Here is a 22,233-nt window from a genome sequence, read left to right as displayed (position 1 = left end):
AACTTACCAAAATGAACACAAATAAAATAGATAATGTGAACTGTCCTATATCAAATGCCTAAAATAATGCCATATCTACCTAAACTCCTTCAGAGAGTAAAGAATTGAACATTTCTCAACCTATTTAATAAGCTTAGTCTTACGATGATACAAAACCATACAGATTACAAAGAAAATATATTTCATGAACACAATGGAAAAAAACATACTTGAAAAATATTAACAAATTGAATCGGCAATGCACAAAAGATACATCATGACAAAGTGAGATTTATGACAGAAATGAAAGGTTTATACAACATTTAAAAAAATAAATCAGTATAATCCACTCTATTAACAGAACCAAACAAAAATTCTGGAGCCGAAGAACACACTAAATGAGACAGAAGAATGCATTAGAAAGCACTGGAAATAGAGCAAATCATGAGGAAGAGAGAATTAGTGAGCTTGAAGATAAAAATCTAGAAATGACAGAAGTAGAAGACGAAAGAGACTCAAGGTATTTTAAAAATAGGAAAATTCTATGAGAGAGATCTGACTCTTAGGAAGGGCAACATTAGGGAAATCGGTAATCCAGAAAGAAAAGAGAGGAAGAAGGGAGCAACTTACCTTTTTTAAAAAAAATTAATAGCTGAGAACTTCCAAAAGTTGGAGAAAGAAGTGGATATTTAAATCCATGAAAAAATACCCAACTCCCTCAGTGCAAAAAGACCTTCTCAAAAACATATTATATTAAAATTGTCAAAAGTCAAAGAAATAATTTTTAAAAAAGAATAGTAACCTACAAAGGAACCCTCATTAGGCTATCAGTAGATTTCTCAGCAGAAACTATAGGCCAGGAGAAAGTAAAATGACATTCTCAAAATACTGAAAGGTAAAAACTGTCAGCCAAGAATACTCTATCCAGCAAAGTTATCATTTGGTTTTGTTTGTTCCCAGACAAAAACTTGGAGAGTTTAACACCAGAGCTGCCTTACAAGAAATTTAAGAAATAAACAGGTAAAAGCACACAATATTTTCAGTAAGGTAACAAACAGAATCAGAAAATTGCAACTCAATACCAAAATACTTTTTTAAAATTTAATATAGTATTGGGGTTAAAGGGCAGAAGGAGAAGAAAAATAACTACAGCTATTACAATAAAGTAACAAAGTCACAACATAAAATGGAAATCTGAGATGACAAAAACACAAAAGGAGAAGAAAAAAGAATAGAACTTACATAAGTAAATGAAAATAAAATGCTATCCATGGAAAAGGATTATTTATGACGTGGTATTACCTATGATTTCATGTGAACCACAAAACATAAATCTAGAGCAAGACATGAAACAGAGAAAAAGAAGAAACTGAGAACATCATAGAAAACCAGCAAACAAAACGGTAGACAGAAACACAAGGAAAAGAAACAATGGAGATACAGAGCAATCAAAAAACAAAAGATAAAATAGCAGTACTAAGTCCTCATCTATCCACAATCACACTAAACATAAATGAATTTACCAATCAAAAGACAAAGTAGCTGGATGAATTAAACAAGACCCAACTATATGTGCTCTAGAAGACTTACCTCAACTCTAAAGACAAACATAGGCTTCAAGTGAAGGAATGAAAGATGATACTTCAGAAACAGCAGCCAAAAGAAAAACAAGTGTAGCCATACTCATATCAGACAAAACAGACTTCAAGTCAAAAAATTTAACAAGAGACACAGATGGACAGTATTTGATGATAAAGATGACAATGCATCAAGAAGACATTAACAGTTATTAATATTATATATGCACCTAACATAGGAACACCAAAATATATAAAGCAATTAACAGACCTAAAGGGAGAAACACCTTTATGGCAGAAAGTGAAGAGGAAATAAAAAGCCTCTTGATGAAAGTGAAAGTGGAGAGTGAAAAAGTTGGCTTAAAACTCAACATTCAGAAAACTAAGATCATGGCATCTGGTCCCATCACTTCATGGGAAATAAATGGGGAAACAGTGTCAGACTTTATTTTTTGGGGCTCCAAAATCACTGCAGATGGTGACTGCAGCCATGAAATTAAAAAATGCTTACTCCTTGGAAGAAAAGTTATGACCAACCTAGACAGCATGTTGAAAAGCAGAGACGTTACTTTGCCAACAAAGGTCCGTCTAGTCAAGGCTATGGTTTTCCCTGTGGTCACTGGATGTGAGAGTTGGACTATGAAGAAGGCTGAGCGCTGAAGAATTGATGCTTTTGAACTGTGGTGTTGGAGAAGACTCTTGAGAGTCCCTTGGACTGCAAGGAGATCCAACCAGTCCATTCTGAAGGAGATCAGCCCTGGGATTTCTTTGGAAGGAATGATGCTGAAGCTGAAACTCCAGTACTTTGGCCACCTCATGAGAAGAGTTGACTCACTGGAAAAGACTCTCATGCTGGGAGGGATTGGGGGCAGGAGGAGAAGGGGACGACAGGATGAGATGGCTGGATGGCATCACTGACTCGATAGACGTGAGTCTGAAGTGAACTCCGGGAGTTGGTGATGGACAGGGAGGCCTGGCGTGCTGCGATTCATGGGGTCGCAAAGAGTCGGATACAACTGAGCGACTGAACTGAACTGAAAGGGAGAAATTGATAGCAACACAATAATAGTAGGGGACTCTAATACACCACTTACATCACTGGATAGATCATCTAGACAGAAAGTCAATAAGGAAACAGCAGCCTTAAATGAAACATTAAATCAGATGGATTTGATAGATTTGCATAGAGCAGTCCATCCAAACACAGCAGAGTACTTATTCTTCTCCTCAACTGCACACAGAATTTTCTCAAGGATAGACCATATGTTGGGACACAAGTCTCAGTAAATTTAAGAAGGCTGAAATCAGATCAAGAATCTTTTTCAATCATAATGGTATAAAACTAGAAATAAACTACCAGAAGAAAATGGACAGAGTCACAAATATGTGGAGACTAAACAACATGTTACTTAACAACTATGGGTCAATGAAGAAATCAAAGGGGAAATCAAAAACTACCTGAAGATAAATGAAAATAAATATGCAATACACCAAAATCTATGGGATGATACAAAAGTGGTACTAAGAATGAAGTTTATAGTACTAAAGGCCTACTTCAAGGAACAAGAAAAATCTCAACTATACAATCTAACGTTGCACCAAAAGAAAGTTGAAGAACATGAAGTACAAAGAAGGAAATAATAAAAATCAGAATGGAAACAAAACACTCAAAAGACAATAGAAAAGATCAAACTAAGAGCGGTTTCTTTGAAAAGATAGGCAAAGCTGACAAAGTAGGAGGGAAAAATGAGTAAAGGAAATCAACTGTATGGTGACAGATGGAAAATATTTTTTTTTTATTAAAAAAAATTTTTTTTTGCTATACTGCACAGCTGGTGAGCTCTTAGTTCCCCACCAGGGATTGAACTCAGGCCCCAGCAGTGGAAGCAGAGTCCTAACCACTGAATCACCAGGGAATTCCCCAAAGTAAACTTTTGATGGTAAGCGTACAGCTGTAGTCTCTGCACTAATAGAACTACAATGTACACGTGAAACTTGTGTGTTATAAACCAACATTACCTCAATTAAAGATAAATTTTTTAAAAAGTTAAAACATAAGCTTTCCATATGACCCAATAATTCTACTATCTATCCAAGAGAAATGAAAACGTATCTCCACACAAAGTAAACATATTCATAGCAGCTTTATTCATAACAACCTTAGTCAAATAATAAAAAGTTGGAAATAATCCAAAATCCATTAACAGGTAACACAGTTCAGTTCAGTCACTCAGTCGTGTCTGACTCTGCGACCCCATGAACTGCAGCATGCCAAGGTATCCCTGTCCATCACCAACTCTTGGAGTTTACTCAAACTCAGGTCCATTGAGTCGATGATGCCATCCAACCATTTCACCCTCTATCATCCCCTTCTCCTCCCACCTTCCATCTTTCCCAGCATCAGGGTCTTTTCCAATGAGTCAGTTCTTTGCATCAGGCGACCAAAATATTGGAATTTCAGCTTCAACATCAGTCCTTCCAATGAACATTCAGGACTGATTTCCTTTAGGATGGACTGCTAATCTCCTTGCTGTCCAAGGGACTCTCAACAATCTTCTCCAACACCACAGTTCAAAAGCATCAATTCTTCGGTGCTCAGCTTTCTTCATAGTCCAACTCTCACATTCATATATGACTACTGGAAAAACCACAGCTTTGACTACACGCACCTTTGTTGGCAAAGTAATGTCTCTGCTTTTTAATATGCTATTTAGGTTGGTCATAACTTTTCTTCCAAGGATTAAGTGTCTTTTAATTTCATGGCTGCAGTCACCATCTGCAATGATTTTGAAGCCCCCAAAAATAAAATCTGTCATTGTTTCCACTGTTTCCCCATCTATTTGCCATGAAGTGATGGGACCAGATGCCCTAATCTTAGTTTTCTGAACGTTGAGTTTTAAGCCAACTTTTTTACTCTCCTTAGATAAACAAACTGTGGAATATAATGCTACTTAGCAATAAAAAGGAATATGCAACAACATGGGTAAATCTCAAAAACCTTCTGCTGAGCAAAAGAAGCCAGACACCAAAGATGCATACTGTATTATTTCATCATGGGTGGTGGCTGGGATTTACTTGAGTAGAGCACAAGCAACTTATCCAAGTAATGGAAATATTCCATATCTTGGTTGTAGTGGTATACAAATTTACTGTAACTCTAGAATGAGTGTATTATGCAAATTCAGTTCAGTTCGGTTCAGTCGCTCAGTCGTGTCCGACTCTTTGTAACCCCATGAATCGCAGCACGCCAGGCCTCCCTGTCCATCACCAACTCCCCGAGTTCACCCAAACTCATGTCCATTGAGTCAGTGATGCCATCCAGCCATCTCATCCTGTCGTCCCCTTCTCCTCCTGCCCCCAATCCCTCCCAGCACTGGGGTCTTTTCCAATGAGTCAACTCTTTGCATGAGGTGGCCAAAATATTGGAGTTTCAGCTTTATCATCATTCCTTCCAAAGACCACCCAGGACTGATCTCCTTTAGGATGGACTGGTTGGATCTCCTTGCAGTCCAAGGGACTCTCAAGCGTCTTCTCCAACACCACAGTTCAAAAGCATCAGTTCTTCGGTGCTCAGCTTTCTTCACAGTCCAAGTCTCACATCCATACATGACCACTGGAAAAACCATAGCCTTGACTAGACGAACCTTTGTTGGCAAAGTAATGTCTCTGTTTTTGAATATGCTATCTAGGTTGGTCATTAACTTTCCTTCCAAGGAGTAAGCGTCTTTTAATTTCATGGCTGCAATCACCATCTGCAGTGATTTTGGAGCCCAGAAAAATAAAGTCTGACACTGTTTCCACTGTTTCCCCATCTACTTCCCATGAAGTGATGGGACCGGATGCCTTGATTTTCGTTTTCTGAATGTTGAGCTTTAAGCCAACTTTTTCACTCTCCACTTTCACTTTCATCAAGAGGCTTCTGAGTTCCTCTTTACTTTCTGCCATAAGGGTGGTGTCATCTGCATATCAGAGGTTATTGATAGTTCTCCCGGCAATCTTGATTCCAGCTTGTGCTTCCTCCAGCCCAGGGTTTCTCATGATGTACTCTGCATATAAGTTAAATAAGCAGGGTGACAATATACAGCCTTGACGTACTCCTTTTCCTACTGTAAAGTTGATTTTTTTTTTAAAGGAGCTCATTCCTAAGTTTTTTGTAAATTATTCTTTGCTAAAACATTTTTTAAGAGATCCTGATAAAGCTGGGCTCTGTACTGTATCCCTTGAAAGACTCATATAGGTTACAACCAGAAATGGAATTACTAATTTACAAGATACATAAATCTCCAACTTCGTCAGATACTGCTAAACTGCTCTCCCAAGTTGTTTTTGTTTCAACTCTAAATCCCTTTAAAGTAGTTCATACTCTATGTCTTTACTTCCTCTTATTCACCCACTCTATTAAAAATATTTTTCTATTCTCTAACAGTCCATTGAAACTACTTTTACCAGGGTTATCAAATACCTCTTAATTTCAAAATTCAACAGCCTCTTTTCAGTTTTAATCATTCTTGACCACTCCAGTCTCCTTTTGTTTTATTTCACAATTACACTATTTCACATAATGTCTTACACCGAGGAACCAAAAGATATTTCATACTTCTGAAACTTTTCTCAAGTTGTCTCTGGTGGGAGAAAGTAAACTTGGCCAAAATAACCAAGTAAAATGACAGTCACTTAGTCATGTCCAACTCTTTGCAACCCCACAGATATACAGTCCATGGAATTCTCCAGACTAGAATACTGGAATAGGTAGCCTTTCCCTTCTCCAGGGGATCTTCCCAACCCACGGATCAAACCCAGGTCACCTGCATTGCAGGCGGATTCTTTACCAGCTGAGCCACAACAGAAGCCCAAGAATACTGGAGTGGGTATCCTATCCTTTCTCCAGCAGATCTTCCTGATCCAGGAATTGAACTGGGGTCTCCTGCACTGCAGGAGGATTCTTTACCAACTGAACTATCAGGGAATCCCAATAGCCAAATATATCCCAATATACAAATATCCCAATAGCCAAAACAACAACCAAAGACAAGCCAAATATGTCATTTTTTATCTTAAAAATGTATGTGAATTTTGGATTCTATTCTGTAATATATTCAACTTTAAAACATTTAAAATAAATTAACATTGAGACTAATCAACAATACATAATGTATCATATTTATAATATGACTGTACATAATGTCAAAATATATCCCCTGGGTTATGTATAATTCTAGCCTGAGAAACATAAATGACTTACTCAAAATTGTGAAGCCTAGATTTTAACATGTCTGTCTAATTCCAAAGCCCATGTGCCTTCCCCATACCAAGAGTCTCAGTTGGCACAAGTTTCTTTCCTCTGAGACTTGAGTTTTAACAATCACAAAGGATTTGAAAGTGGAAAAAGTAAAATAAGTCCTCCTTGAAAGAAACTGGGGCCCCCCCACGAGGACAGAACATTCAAAGAATGTTCAACTTGCTTGGGCTATGGAAGAAAGGAAAGGAGGAAAAAAAGACAGGAAGGAGGGAAAGAATGGAAGGAAAAAAACAAGAGGAGAAGAAAGGATAAATTAAACATACTTCCCTCTGAAAAAGAGAAAATTAATAGATGAGACAGGGAAAATGTAACTATATATCTGAAACATAACGAACAAGTATATATGTAGATAAAGGTAGACTCCCTATGCCTTCAAAATAAAGAATATATTTACTTTTTACACATACAAATAATAATTACAAAATCTCATCAATAACAATAAAAATGAAGTCTCAACAAATATCAAACAATAACATACAGTTATATAATAACCACATATACTGTCCACAATGCAGTTCTAAAACAAATCATTTTCTAAAAAGATTTTTTTGGGGAGGACTTCCCCACTGGTCCAAGTCTTAAGACTTCACTTACATGAAATATTAGAATAGACAAATTTATAGGCATAAAGTAGATCACTGGTTGCCTACAGTTAAGCGGAATGTGAAAAAAGATGAAGGGAATGCTAATGGGTATGAGGTTTATTTTGGGGTGATAAAAACGTTCTAATATCAATTGTGGTAACAGCAGCACATCTCTGTGCCAAAAACCACTGAACTGAACACTTTAAATGGATGAATTGTATAGTGTGTAAAATGTACTTCAGTAAAGCTATTACCAAAAAAAAAAAAAAAAAAACAGCTCAAAATTTAATGACTGGAAGAAGAGGGCACATATGAAGAGATTTTGCCTTAGACATCTGAAGTACAACCACCACAGATGACCTCTACTGCAGCGAATACTGGTAAAAAAAATGATCTCTACAGTGATTTGGTTCTTTCTAAGATATAAATTTAAATAACATATTCTGTTTTCCTTCTAAGCATCTCATAGGTATGTTTTTAGCCAGAAGTATCTAGGCTGACAGAGTTATCTATAAGATTTCTCTAGGCTTAAATAATACTTTAAAAATCAACTGTATACCAGTGAACAATATATAATATTGAGAAAGTAAACTTGGCCAAAATAACCAAGTAAAATGAAAGTTACTTAGTCATGTCCAACTCTTTGCAACCCCACAGATATACAGTCCATGGAATTCTCCAGACTAGAATACTAGAATTTAAGAATAATAATCAGAATTAGTCTCATCATAAAGCTGCAAGTAAAATTCATAAGATGTGTCAGACACAGTCATAGAATAATACATGTCATCTCCAATCCTGTCAACAATCGATACAGTGAAAATGAGGAAATCAGGTTCAGAGATACTGAGTAACTTGCCTATTCAGTGATTAGACAACAAAGCTAGGATTTCAATTTAAGACTGTCTGTCTCTAAAACCTATGCTATCGTACTATTTCCTATCTTTAAGAAGGGATAAAACATCCAATCAGGCAATAGTAATTAAAGAGATTAACCACAAATATGTACTAATATAAAAATATTAAAAGTTTAAAAGAACTTCAGAGAACACCTACGCAAAGTACCTCATTTTACAAATGACACAATACTTTGCAGTCTCTGATTAGCCTTGGCTATTCCTGCTACTCTCTGGCCTCCAGCGTATTACAAAGTCAAAGGGTTAGTCAGTCATGTCTGACTCCTTGTGACCCCATGGACTGTAGCCTGCCAGGCTCCACTATCCATGGAATTCTCAAGGCAAGAATACTGGAGTGGGTTGCCATTCCCTTCTCCAGGGGGTCTTTCTGACCCAGTGATCAAACCTGGGTCTCCTGCATTGTAGGCAGATGTATTAAAAGGCTATCTGCAAATCCTTCATGATAGCCTCAGCATAAATCAAACGAGGAATCATAGAAGAGCTATGTTTCAGTAAGTCATGGATGTGCTGAATAAACTCCCCAAAACTGATATTTTTAGACTATCATACAAAGTAATTATTTCTGTTATTTGCCTTATGCAGAATTCTGGTTACACATAATCTATAATACTGATTTATTGCTACTTGAACACCTACCTTCGTGGCCACAAGAAACACAGTAAAGAGGAACATAAGATTATGCTTTGATATTGCCAAATACTTGGTTTGCTGAAATGTGAAGATAACTGATCCCAGCAGGGTTACCTTGGCAGGGCTGAAAATAAAACACATTTTAACTCAGTAAGTATTAAGCATGATTTATCTCTATATTTCTCAGAGTAGTCTCAAAATATTAATTAAATGAGTTATTAATAGATGTAACACAAAAATGAATTCTATAAACTTTTGGAAATGCTGAGTTATATAAAGTTAAACACCCTTCTTCTCAGCATAAAGTATCAGATTTTAGAATGTTCATACATACTGTGACTTTCTGATAAGACAGTACTTTTGTATATGCAATATTTCTGAATTGACCATATAACATTGTTTCAAAAGGATATGAAAGTCCCACGTTCTATAGCATGATTTGAGAAAAGCTTATTAATCCTGAAAAATCTTACAGTGCTAACCAAGCTCCTCAGGTGGGATGGGGAATGGAAAAGAAAGTCTTGATCTGTAGCAGTTCCTCATTTTCCAAGGTGTAAATACCTTGTGGTATTCGCAGGCAATTTGATACAGTTCAGTTCAGTTCAGTCGCTCAGTCGTGTCCGACTCTTTTCGACCCCATGAATCGCAGCACACCACACCTCCCTGTCCATCACCAACTCCCAGAGTTCACTCAGATTCACATCCATCGAGTCAGTGATGCCATCCAGCCATCTCATCCTCTGTCGTCCTTTTCTCCTCCTGCCCCCAATCCTTCCCAGCATCAGAGTCTTTTCCAATGAGTCAACTCTTCTCATGAGGTGGCCAAAGTACTGGAGTTTCAGCTTCAGCATCATTCCTTCCAAAGAAATCCCAGGGCTGATCTCCTTTAGAATGGACTGGTTGGATCTCCCTGCAGTCCAAGGGACTCTCAAGAGTCTTCTCCAACACCACAGTTCAAAAGCATCAATTCTTTGGCACTCAGCCTTCTTCATAGTCCAACTCTCACATTCATACATGACCACTGGAAAAACCATAGCCTTGACTAGACGGACCTTTGTTGGCAAAGTAATGTCTCTGCTTTTCAACATGCTATCTAGGTTGGTCATAACTTTTCTTCCAAGAAGTAAGCGTCTTTTAATTTCATGGCTGCCGTCACCATCTGCAGTGATTTTGGAGCCCCCAAAAATAAAGTCTGACACTGTTTCCACTGTTTCCCCATCTATTTCCCATGAAGTGATGGGACCAGATGCCATGATCTTCGTTTTCTGAATGTTGAGTTTTAAGCCAACTTTTTCACTCTCTTCTTTCATCTTCATCAAGAGGCTTTTTAGTTCCTCTTCACTTTCTGCCATAAGGGTGGTGTCATCTGCATATCTGAGGTTATTGATATTTTCTCCTGGCAGGACCCCCCCACAAATATCAAAACTCATTGATGCTCAAGTCCCTTATATATACTGATGTAATTGCATATAATCTATGCACATCCTCCCACAAACTGTAAATAATCTCCAGAATATTTATAATACCAATATAAACGCCATGTAAACAGTTGTAAATACAATATGAATACTACATAAACAGCTCTCAGCATATGAAAAATTCAGTTTGCTTTCAGAAACTTTCTGGAATTTTTAACAAATATTTTTGGTCCACAGTTGGTTAATACACAAAGGCAGAAACCTTGGATATACAGGGCCAACTGTACTCCCAGAGCCCATTTCAGGCTGCTGTGCATAATCGGTTTCATAAAACAGCATGAGCCAGCACCAGCACATTACTTAGCTAACTCCTGTACAAAACATTAGCATTAGCCAATATCTTAAATTTAAAGTCTATAATAAGATATTAATCTACAAATAAGAAGTACTATTTTCATGTCATATATTTGCCACACACTTAAAGTATATCTCAGTAACATCATTTTCTAGCTGTTTATGCTTACAACTAGAAAAAGATAAATAATAAACTCTCAGAAAGCCATACTGTAAAATATGACGAATGTAAAAGTCCCTATAAGTAACTCTGTGAAAAATAAGTTCTTTCTTTAATTAGTACAAACTAAGGATTGAGTTCAAAACAGAATTAGGCTGGGGTAACAGGATTTGGATCTTGCTTACCAATAACTGGGCAGCGTTCCTGTTTTAGGACAGTGGTCCACAAGCTTTTTGACTGTGCGTCTCTAATGGTAAAAGTGTTTAAGACACTCCTTAATATATATCAATTATTTTATAATTATGTACCTATACAATTGTATCATAAAATGTACACCAAACTGACTTTTTTAAAAGGATGAGATTTAAAAATTTGTTAATTCCACTAAGACATTGTCTTAATGTCATTTTGCTACTCTGTTTCTAATAGTTCAGTTTCTGTAACAGAGTGCCTCATCAAAGGCATCTCAGCATACACACACTGTATTTTGGATGGTGTTCTCTTAGAGCATAAATTCACAAGCAATGAATTGGAGGAGCAAGGATCGTGAAAACAATAAATTGGAGCAGGTGGTTGAAGCAGCATTAAGATTTAGAAGACAGTGAGATTAGTTAGGAAGATCAGAATGCGTTCAGAAAATTCTTATGCTTATTAATTTCCTGTGAATCTAGTAAATAGCTATCTGCTTCCAAAATACAACGGTGGAACAGGCAAGGATAACAGCTACAGACACTGCCATTCCAAAAGGAAGAAAATGTAAAGAAGAAAGTGATCACAGACCTATGCAATTTCAAAATTCAGCAGGTCAAATTCCATTAGATTTCAAGGCCCAGGACTAACTCTCCATGGCTTAAAGGAGTCCATCCTCCGAGTCTGCAGCTCTAATCTCTGCACTCATGACTCTGGCTTATTCACCTGTGACTCCAGCCTATGGGTCTAACCTTGGTTTCTAAGACCACAATTCCCACCTTAAAGCCATACTTCCTTTTCCCTGAATGGTAGCCTATGTGTACAGCTAAGAAGTTTTATCAGCCTGTTACTAACCATAGAATTTTGACAGTCTGAATTCTTTTATTTCATCTTATCTCTGTCCTTTTCAGTCCAACCTGACAGTGATTCTGTTGATATAACATCTTCAAAAATCTTTAGGGCTTCCTATGTGTGACACACAGAGAAGGCAATGGCAACCCACTCCAGTACTTTTGCCTGGCGAATCCCAGGGATGGGGGAGCCTGGTGGGCTGCCATCTATGGGGTCACACAGAGTCAGACACGACTGAAGCAACTTAGCAGCAGCAGCAGCAAGTGTGACACATGGGCTTCCCAGGTGGTAGAGTTGGTCAAGAATCTGCCTGCCATTGCAGGAGACACAGAGACACAGGTTCAATCCCTGCGTCAGGAAGATACCCTGGAGTAGGAAATGGCAACCCACTCCAGTATTCTTGCTGGGGAAATCCCATGGACAGAAGAGCCTGGCAGGCTACAATCCATGGAGTCACAAAGAGTCGGACACAACTCAGTGACTAAACAACACATACATATATATATATCCATATATTTATTACCAAATACTTTTGCATAGTGGAGAAACCCTTTATGGTCTTAGAGAATATGTGTGTTGGAATAAACAGAATGTTGGTAGAAATACAAACATTAGAGGTGCTGGTGAGGTCTCAGAAGGAAATGAGGAACATGATACTGGAAACGGAAAGAAAGGTATTTAGTTATATGTGCTACAGTTTTGTGGAAAGCATAATCTGTGAACTTGGATATTTAGTTGAGATTTGGAAGCAAACTGCTGATGGTCTGAGTTGGTTTCTTCTTGCTTCTTACAATGAAGTGTGAGAGGAAAGTTTTGAATTGAGGGAATAACTGCTAAACAAAAAAAACAAGACTTGATGATTTGGGAAATTATCAGCCTATCCAGTCTGTAAAAAATGACAAAATTAGGAGAGTTATTCTTAGGAAAAGCTAGCTGTGGAGAGAAAGTTATGGGTGTGGCTAGGCAACTTTTGCTAGTGTTAAGAGATTCAGTGTGTAATTCACAGACCCATTCAGCTCTCACAGCAGAAGCCAGGAATAAAGATGAGATTATCCAGGAAAAGTCTGTGGAGGATCATCTAGACTAATGGCATGGATCCCGTGTCATATTTGTGTGCATGCGTGCTCAGTTGCTCAGTCATGCCCAACTCTTCGTGATCCCATGGACTGTATACATAAGTACACACATGGCCTTCCCTGGTGGCTCAGTGGTAAAAGAATCCACCTGCCAATGCAGGAGACATGGGTTCGATCCCTCGTTAGGAAGATACCCTGGAGAAAGGAATGGCAACCCACTCCAGTATTCTTGCCTGGGAAATTCCATGGACACAGAAGCCTGGCGGGCTACTGTCTATGGGAGTAGCAAAAGAGTCGGACACAACTGAACAGCTAACACTTCCACTTTCTCACACACACACACACACAGAACTACTATTTTCCAAGTTTCACACACACACACATACATGCATACATAAAATATCATAATGGACCCCATGATTTCACTTGACAAACTAGTTGTTAAATCATTCAATCATTCACATAGCATTTACTGACTATCTACTATGTGGTAGGTGCTTCAGATATAAAAGCAATCAAAAGAGAGAAAATCCCTGTACTTGGCCTCTGGTATTCTTTGAAGCATGAGGGAAAGCCAAGGGGAGAGAAAAACAAACATAATGGATAAGTAAATTATAAAATATGATAAATGCTAGGTGGGGGGAATAGAGGGAAGTGTTTCAATTTTAAGTAAGGTAGTTTTCATTGAGAAGTTAAGCTCTGAAAAAGTACTTTGAGCAAAGTAGATAAGGGAGCTAGCCACCTAAGGAAAAATATCTAGACAGAGAGAGAAGTTAGTTTTAAAACAGACAACACCTGGCTTGTTCAAGGATACAGTGCAGTGAGCAAGGGAGAGAACAGTGAGAGCTGAAGTCAAAGCAAATTGGGTGTGGTGGAGACACATATCTTGGAGGGTCTCAGAGACCAGCTGGGCGGACACCACAGGGTTTTAAAAACAGGAGAATCACAATTTGATTTCAGTTTTACAGCCTTGAGAAATGTTTCATGGAAGAAATTTCAAGGCATACACTCAAAATGAGAAAAATGTCCCCTTTCACTAATGTCTTATTTATAACTTATTTACTTATTTATCAATCAAAGCTTCCTTTGTTCCATTTCTAAATTACTTCATTCAAGCTTTAAGGGATACATTCTAAGTTAAACATCCTGAAATCTACTGGTTCATTCAAACACATACTTCATCATTCATACTACTTCTCAACCTTCATTTTTAATCCATTCTAATGAGTTTATTTTACATTAAGTCTTCCTCACCTTGCTTATTATGGCCATTAAAGCCTAAGTCTTTCCTTACTGAATTGTGCAAATGGTAACTATATTTCTCTATTTCATTTTCAGTTGCATCAGGAATACATTCGTGACTTATTTGATTGGGTCAATGTCTGTAGAGAAATCTAACAATTAGATTCTCCTAAATGGGTGCAAAAGGTAGTATGAATTGTACAAACACAGAATGGGTTATGTCCTCTTTTTATTATTTTTTGTATGTAGTTACTCAACTCTCATTTTTAAAGTAACTAACAGAGCTTTATGATAATGTATTGACTATTCACATAAGTTTGACATTTTATTACCAGAACTATGAATAATTTGGAATCTGGGCAATGATGTAGCCATTAATGAAAATGCCAAGAGCCTGCCACTGATTCCAGAGAAGTCTGCTCCTGTTCTCAGTTCATAAATACACTCTCTTCCCACAATCCTACAACAATCCAAGAGCTTTTGTTTGGTTTTATTTTCTAAGAGGAGGAACCCACAGAAAAAGTAATCAATATTTATTTTTAAAGCTACATTTAAGACAGTAGACTTTCTGAAAAAAAAAAAAAATAGGTTTCCTGGTTTTCTCCCCATTATCATTTTATTTGTCTTTCTGTTTGTTTCATTCACATTTAGAGTCCAAAATGTTTTAAAAATAAATTTGGTAAAATCTAAAGATAAAAGACCACGTCTCAGTACAGTCTATACAAACTCACTAGGACATCTTCAGCCATTCCTCGGCTTCTGGTTTCCAACATCCTTTTACCAACTGCTCAAAATTCGTGATAATGCTACCACCTGCACCTAAAAAGGCCAAGATAAGATAGGAATGTGTTAGTTGTTCAGTCATGCAGACTCTTTGCAAGCCCATGGACTATAGCCCACTAGTTTCCTCTGTCAATGGACTTCTCCAGGAAAGGATACTGGAGTGAGTAGCCATTCCCTTTTCCAAGGGATATTCCTGAGCCAGGAATGCAACCCAGGTCTCCTGCACTGCAGGCTGATACTTTACCATCTGAGCCACCAAAACAAGAATGCTGCTGCTGCTAAGTCGCTTCAGTCGTGTCCGACTCTGTGCAACCCCATAGACGGCAGCCTACCAGGCTTCCCATCCCTGGGATTCTCCAGGCAAGAACACTGGAGTGGGTTGCCATTTCCTTCTCCAATGCATGAAAGTGAAAAGTGAAAGTGAAGTCGCTCAGTCGTGTCCGACTCTTAGCGACCCCATGGACTGCAGCCTACCAGGCCCCTCCGTCCATGGGATTTTCTAGGCAAAAGTATGGAGTGGGGTGCCATTGCCTTCTCCAAAAACAAGAATACTTAACCAAATATTCTTGAGAAAATATATGAAATGAAGCCATAATTCTGTCTCCTGACTTAAAATTCCAAGCTATAATTGTAGGTAGGAAGAAAAAAGTTGCTTTGTACATTTATGGTACCAAGACAACTGCAATTCTTTCATGGCAGCTGTCTATTGTACTACAATTAAGGTTAAAACTGGGGTCTCAGACAGAGATGTAACTTGAGGTTTGTTTCTGACCTGAAAAAATAAACTCCTCTGCTTTATCATTTCCTTCTCTGATTTTAGTTTTAGGTGCAATAACTGTAACAACACACTTAAAATTTAATTTCAACTTACAAAAGAACAATAAAGGTAGATAATATAGGGTGAACATAAACCCATAATCAATCACATTTACTATTTCAGATTATTCAAGATGGAAAAAAAATACAGAAAAAACAAAGAGCAAAATTTCTTTAATTAGAGAAACCACATAATTTCTTATGTAAACTTGTTTTTTATATGGTGACAGCTACACCTTAATTAACTATGAATCTCTCTGGTTACAGCTATTAATCAAACCAATAATATATATTGTATATTTTAAGACAATCAGCTGTAAAATAATGGCTGATGACTAGTAATAGTTAAGAGTGCCAGTTTTGAATTAAATTAACCAGCCAACAGAAACAAAGCTTTCATCTTCCAAAGAAGTTTCTGTTACTAAAGTATGTAGTCCCCATTAATGTAACCAAAGAACTATTCAGTACTTGTAGTACACCAATAACAGAATATTTATGAACATACGTTGTTAATATTACCTCGGGCCCATCCAATAGCTATCATGACTATCCAGCCATTTTTGTAATAGCTATTAGCATGTGTGACTCCACCTACTATTTTCCAAGTTCTGGTCACTTCCTTCATTCCCGCAGCCAAGAGTTGAACAGGTAGGAATGAGTATGCCTGGGAAATTAGGTCACATGGGCAAAAAAATGCAATATACCTGAAATTAAAATTTAAATATTTTAATATGACTGTAATCAGAACAAAAAAATCTAGCGTATCAGCAATAACAATCTGATAAAACACAACAAATGGAATTATCCAAATAAACATGGAATTTGACTGCAAGAAGACCACAAATGATCAGAATTAAGTCGGTTTTTTTTTTCTTGGCTGCTTCATGAGGCAAGTGGGATCTTAGTTCCCCAACCAGGGAACAATCCATGCTCCCTGCAGGAAAGCACAGAGTGTTAACCACTGGACTGCCAGGGAAGTTCCAAAGTGAATTTTTTAAATCACATGAAGCACATAAAAAAATCTGCCAAAAACTCATAACGAAAGAGGAATATAAATTTTGTACTTCTGAGTACTCTATATATGCAGTAAGTTCCTAATCTGTGTCTGTACTACTCTAGAAGCTAAGTACTGAATGCACCAACAATATAAAGCAAGTGTGTAATCACCATTATGGCAGAAAGCGAAGAACTAAAGAGCCTCTTGATGAAAGTGAAAGAGGAGAGTCAAAAAGTTGGCTTAAAACTCAACATTCAGAAAACTAAGATCATGACATCTGGTCCCATCACTTCATAGCAAATAGATGGGGAAACAATGGAAACAGCGAGAGGCTTTATTTTTTTGGGAGCTCCAAAATCACTGCAGATGGTGACTGCAGACTTAAAATTAAAAAAAGACTGCTCCTTGGAAGAAAAGTTATGACCAAACTAGACACCATATTAAAAAGCAGAGACATTACTTTTCCAACAAAGGTCTAGTCAAAGCTATGCTTTTTCCATTAGTCATGTATGGATGTGAGAGTTGGACTACAAAGAATGCTGAGCACCAAAGAATTGATGCTTTTGAACTGTAGTGTTGGAGAAGACTCTTGAGAGTCCCTTGGACAGCAAGGAGATCCAAGCAGTCCATCCTAAAGGAGATCAGTCCTGAATATTCACTGGAAGGACTGATGTTGAAGCTGAAACTTCAATACTTTGGCCACCTGATGTGAAGAGCTGACTCACTGGAAAAGACCCTGATGCTGGGAAAGATGGAAGGTGGTAGGAGAAGGGGACGACAGAGGATGAGATGGTTGGATGGCATCACCAACTCAATGGACATGAGTTTGAGTAGACTCTGGGAGTTGGTGATGGACAGGGAGGCCTGGCGTGCTGCAGTCCATGGAGTCGCAAAGAGTCAGACACGACTGAACAACTGAACTTGAACTTGATAATCACTTCTGCTTTGGAGTATCTCTAGATACAAAGTGAAAGGCACTCAGTCATGTCCGACTCTTTGTGACCCCATGGACTATACAGTCTATGGAATTCTTCAAGCCAGAATACTGGAGTGGGCAGCTTTTCCCTTCTCCAGGGGATCTTCCCAACCCAGGGATCAAACCCAGGTCTCCCACATGGCAGGTGGATTCTTTACCAGCTGAGCCACAAGGGAAGCCCTCTCTAGGTAGAGTGTCTTTGGAATTAGAAAAGAGCCTTTGGTAGCTGAGCAAGGAGCAGCATTTCAACCCCACTTACATCTTTACCTGTGCCCCTTTGTGTATAAACTGCAACCTATACAGAGAAAGGTCATAGCTCTCAACAAGACAGATTCATTCATGTTAAGGAAAAACACATTTTCATACAGTTAAAAGAATATGAAGCTTGTTCTTCACCTCAGTTGAGTAAGTTTAAGTTTCAACCAATTAAATTGTGATATTAGTTTAAGAATAATTCACTCCTCAAGTGAATTATTTTCTGCAGCTTCATTTGTTCTAAGCATCTGTTCAACAATTTAACAGTACTATTGATAGGAAGACATAGCACTCCCCCACCCCCATATTCCTAATACTCTCTGGCAGACAATTTTGTGCTTAAAGCAGAATATTTATCTGGAAGCAATGAGGAATATACTGCTTAAAAGAGGTACTCTATCTTTTCTAAAAGAAGTTGTTAATCTTATTTTAATTCATGGTTCATAAATCAAAATTCCCAAAAGTACTCATGGAATATGAAACCGGTTCCCCAAAACATTACTTCAGAGACCAAGTATAAGATGCAATGATTTGTTAGGCCTGAAGCACCCTCTCTTCAACTCCACTTACCAATTCTTCCTTTTCTTGAAGATTGCACTCAAATACTACCATATACATTGACTTTGGGAGTTTTATTTAATAGTCTCAGTTCAGACTAAATTCTGATGGTTCCTATATACAACATAGCTCTTCTATACCTTTTCTTTATAATAAATTATAACAGTCCTTAATGACAGGAATCATTCACTGTGTTACCCCCTCACCTAAAACAGAGCATAAAAAAAAGTAGCCCTGAATTAAATCATTTATTAACAGTTAATAAATTCAGTTCAGTTCAGTTGAGTTGCTCAGTCGTGTCCGAGTCTTTGCAACCCCATGAATCGCAGCATGCCACGCATCCCTGTCCATCACCAACTCCCGGAGTTCACTCAGACTCATGTCCATCGAGTCAGTGATGCCATCCAGCCATCTCATCCTCTGTCGTCCCCTTCTCCTCCTGCCGCCAATACCTACTGGCATCAGAGTCTTTTCCAATGAGTCAACTCTTCATGAGGTGGCCAAAGTACTGCAGTTTCAGCTTTAGCATCATTCCTTCCAAAGAAATCCCAGGCTGATCTCCTTCAGAATGGACTGGTTGGATCTCCTTGCAGTCCAAGGGACTCTCAAGAGTCTTCTCCAACACCACAGTTCAAAAGCATCAATTCTTCGGTGCTCAGCCTTCTTCACAGTCCAACTCTCACATCCATACATGACCACAGGAAAAACCATAGCCTTGACTAGACAAACCTTTGTTGGCAAAGTAATGTCTCTGCTTTTCAATATGCTGTCTAGATTGGTCATAACTTTTCTTCCAAGGAGTAAGCATCTTTTAATTTCATGGCTGCAGTCACCATCTGCAGTGATTTTGGAGCCCCAAAAAATAAAGTCTGACACTGTTTCCACTGTTTCCCCATCTATTTGCCATGAAGTGATCGGACCAAATGCCATGATCTTCGTTTTCTGAATGTTGAGCTTTAAGCCAAATTTTTCACTCTCCACTTTCACTTTCATCAAGAGGCTTTTTAGATCCTCTTCACTTTCTGCCATAAGGGTGGTGTCATCTGCATATCGGAGGTTATTGATAGTTCTCCCAGCAATCTTGATTCCAGCTTGTGCTACTCCCAGCCCAGCGTTTCTCATGATGTACTCTGCATGTAAGTTAAATAAGCAGGGTGATAATATACAGCCTTGACGTACTCCTTTTCCTATTTGGAACCAGTCTGTTGTTCCATGTCCAGTTCTAACTGTTGCTTCGTGACCTGCATACCGATTTCTCAAGAGGCAGGTCAGGTGGTCTGGTACTCCCATCTCTTTCAGAATTTTCCACAGTTTATTGTGATCCACACAGTCAAAGGCTTTGGCATAGTCAATAAAGCAGAAATAGATGTTTTTCTGGAACTCTCTTGCTTTTTCCATGATCCAGTGGATGTTGGCAATTTGATCTCTGGTTCCTCTGCCTTTTCTAAAACCAGCTTGAACATCTGGAAGTTCACGGTTCACGTATTGCTGAAGCCTGGCTTGGAGAATTTTGAGCATTACTTTACTAGCATATGAGATGAGTGCAATTGTGCGGTAGTTCGAGCATTCTTTGGCATTGCCTTTCTTTGGGATTGGAATGAAAACTGACCTTTTCCAGTCCTGTGGCCACTGCTCAGTTTTCCAAATTTGCTGGCATACTGAGTGCAGCACTTTCACAGCATCATCTTTCAGGATTTGAAATAGCTCAACTGGAATTCCATCACCTCCACTAGCTTTGTTTGTAGTGATGTTTTCTAAGGCCCACTTGACTTCACATTCCAGGATGTCTGGCTCTAGGTGAGTGATCACACCATCATGATTATCTGGGTCGTGAAGATCTTTTTTGTACAGTTCTTCTGTGTATTCTTGTTAATAAATTAGCAGGAGGCAAAACACAAAATATATCAAAAAACCATCTGATAATTAAAGAGCTTTAAAGAAAGAAAGAAATTACCTAAGAATAGTTAAAAGCTTTTTGAAAATGACTTGCTAAATTACTTCAGTCGTGTCTGACTCTGTGCGACCCCATAGAAGGTAGCCCACCAGGCTCCCACGTCCCTGGGATTCTCTAGGCAAGAACACTGGAGTGGGTTGCCATTTCCTTCTCCAATGCATGAAAGTGAAAAGTGAAATTGAAGTCGCTCAGTCATGCCCGACCCTCAGCGACCCCATGGACTGCAGCCTTCCAGGCTCATCCGTCCATGGGATTTTCCAGGCAAGAGTACTGGAATGGGGTGCCATTGCCTTCTCCTTGAAAATGACTGGTATGATATAAAAACTTTACATGTTTATAAAATATTTTGAAAGCCTCTCTTTAAATTCTCTCTTTAAAGGTAGAACAAATTTCCAGGAAGTAGGTTAGGTGCCAGAAAAAGAAAAGAGTTACACTTAAGCAATTTTTTAAAGTATATTTTTAAATAAAATAAAAATAATGTATGCTCAAAATACTCAAACAAAAACACAACAAAACAAAAATAATACAAATGACCCCATTTTCATTCTCCACACAGAAACTATCTTCAACATGAGTCAAAAGCCTAAACTACAAGAGCAATCTTGACATTTTTTTCCCCCTAACTAGGGATCAAACCCATGCCCCCTGCAGTGAAAGCACTGCATCTTAACCACTGGACCACCAAGGAAGTTCCAATCTTGGAGTTTTTATATCCAGCTATGTGACATTTTGGCATATGGTCTAAAAATCTATAATTATTGCTATTTCTAATAAATAAGTCTTTATTGCATTTCAGATATTTCTAAAGTATACCTATAACACACTAGTATTTCAAACAAAAATAGTTCTCATTTCAAGTGTTAAATAGCCACAGGGCAAAAGAAGAATTGTTTATTGTGCTCCATAGACTTACAAGTAAGGAAATCAGACCAGAGGCTCCCTAAACAGCCATTCCCGCTCTATAACACGTTAGCTTTTTAAAATTTCTTGGATGACTCACTCAACCAACACTCATTAAGGAATCATCATGTTCCTCCTTCTGTAAAGATTATAATTTCACCTTTAATTAAAACTGTAGCATCTAAGGAACTTTTAACTTTAAAGCACTTAAAGAAAACATATCAGAAAAGAAGGACTGCAACATAACATGAAATGGAACAAGAACGCAATTTATTTCTCATATATTTTTAAGTCACTTAGATTAACAGAAAGAAAAAAAAGACAAGGAATAGTGCTAAATAACAAGTTAGTCTAAAATAGGATACAAACAGGATGCGAGGCCACTGACAAATGAAAGTTGAAACAGTTAAAAAATAGGAAGATGAAATGAGAATTTAGTTTAATACCAAGAGTTGAGCTTCCCATGGTTAATCACTGAGAACTCAGCCTTCATTTTCCCTTAATTCCCCTCCTCTGACTACCAAAACCAGGATAACTTCACCAAGTCAAAAGAGAGCAATAAACTAAATGCAATTCATGTTAGTCCAATAAGATAGCTTTTCTCTTGCTCTCATTACTCTAACAAATTAATAACTTTATGTATATTCTCTGAAAAAGACTATTACAGAATGACAAGACTTATATAACTATACTTTTTGTTGTATTTTTTCCTCATAA

General features: G+C 37.9%; 1 protein-coding gene across 3 annotated transcripts in view; it reads right to left on the bottom strand.

Moving 5' to 3' along the window:
* The window catches only part of TMEM38B (transmembrane protein 38B), a 69,051-nt gene that overhangs the window by 12,643 nt on the left and 34,175 nt on the right, over window positions 1–22,233 (bottom strand). For 2 of the 3 annotated variants that reach the window (XM_025282172.3, XM_006058857.4), the window contains 3 exons: window positions 16,396–16,580; window positions 15,009–15,096; window positions 8,993–9,110 (listed from right to left, as the gene is read on the bottom strand). In XM_025282172.3, coding sequence (XP_025137957.1) covers window positions 8,993–9,110; window positions 15,009–15,096; window positions 16,396–16,580 — 391 coding nt within the window. The remainder of the gene's footprint in view (window positions 1–8,992; window positions 9,111–15,008; window positions 15,097–16,395; window positions 16,581–22,233) is intronic. The other variant, XM_025282174.3, reaches the window with a different exon arrangement.

Source organism: Bubalus bubalis, chromosome 3 (genome assembly GCF_019923935.1).
Source record: "Bubalus bubalis isolate 160015118507 breed Murrah chromosome 3, NDDB_SH_1, whole genome shotgun sequence".
NCBI classification, from domain to species: Eukaryota; Metazoa; Chordata; class Mammalia; order Artiodactyla; family Bovidae; genus Bubalus; species Bubalus bubalis.
The sequence above is the reverse complement of the archived record's forward strand: the minus strand, read 5'-3'. Positions and strand labels throughout refer to the sequence as shown.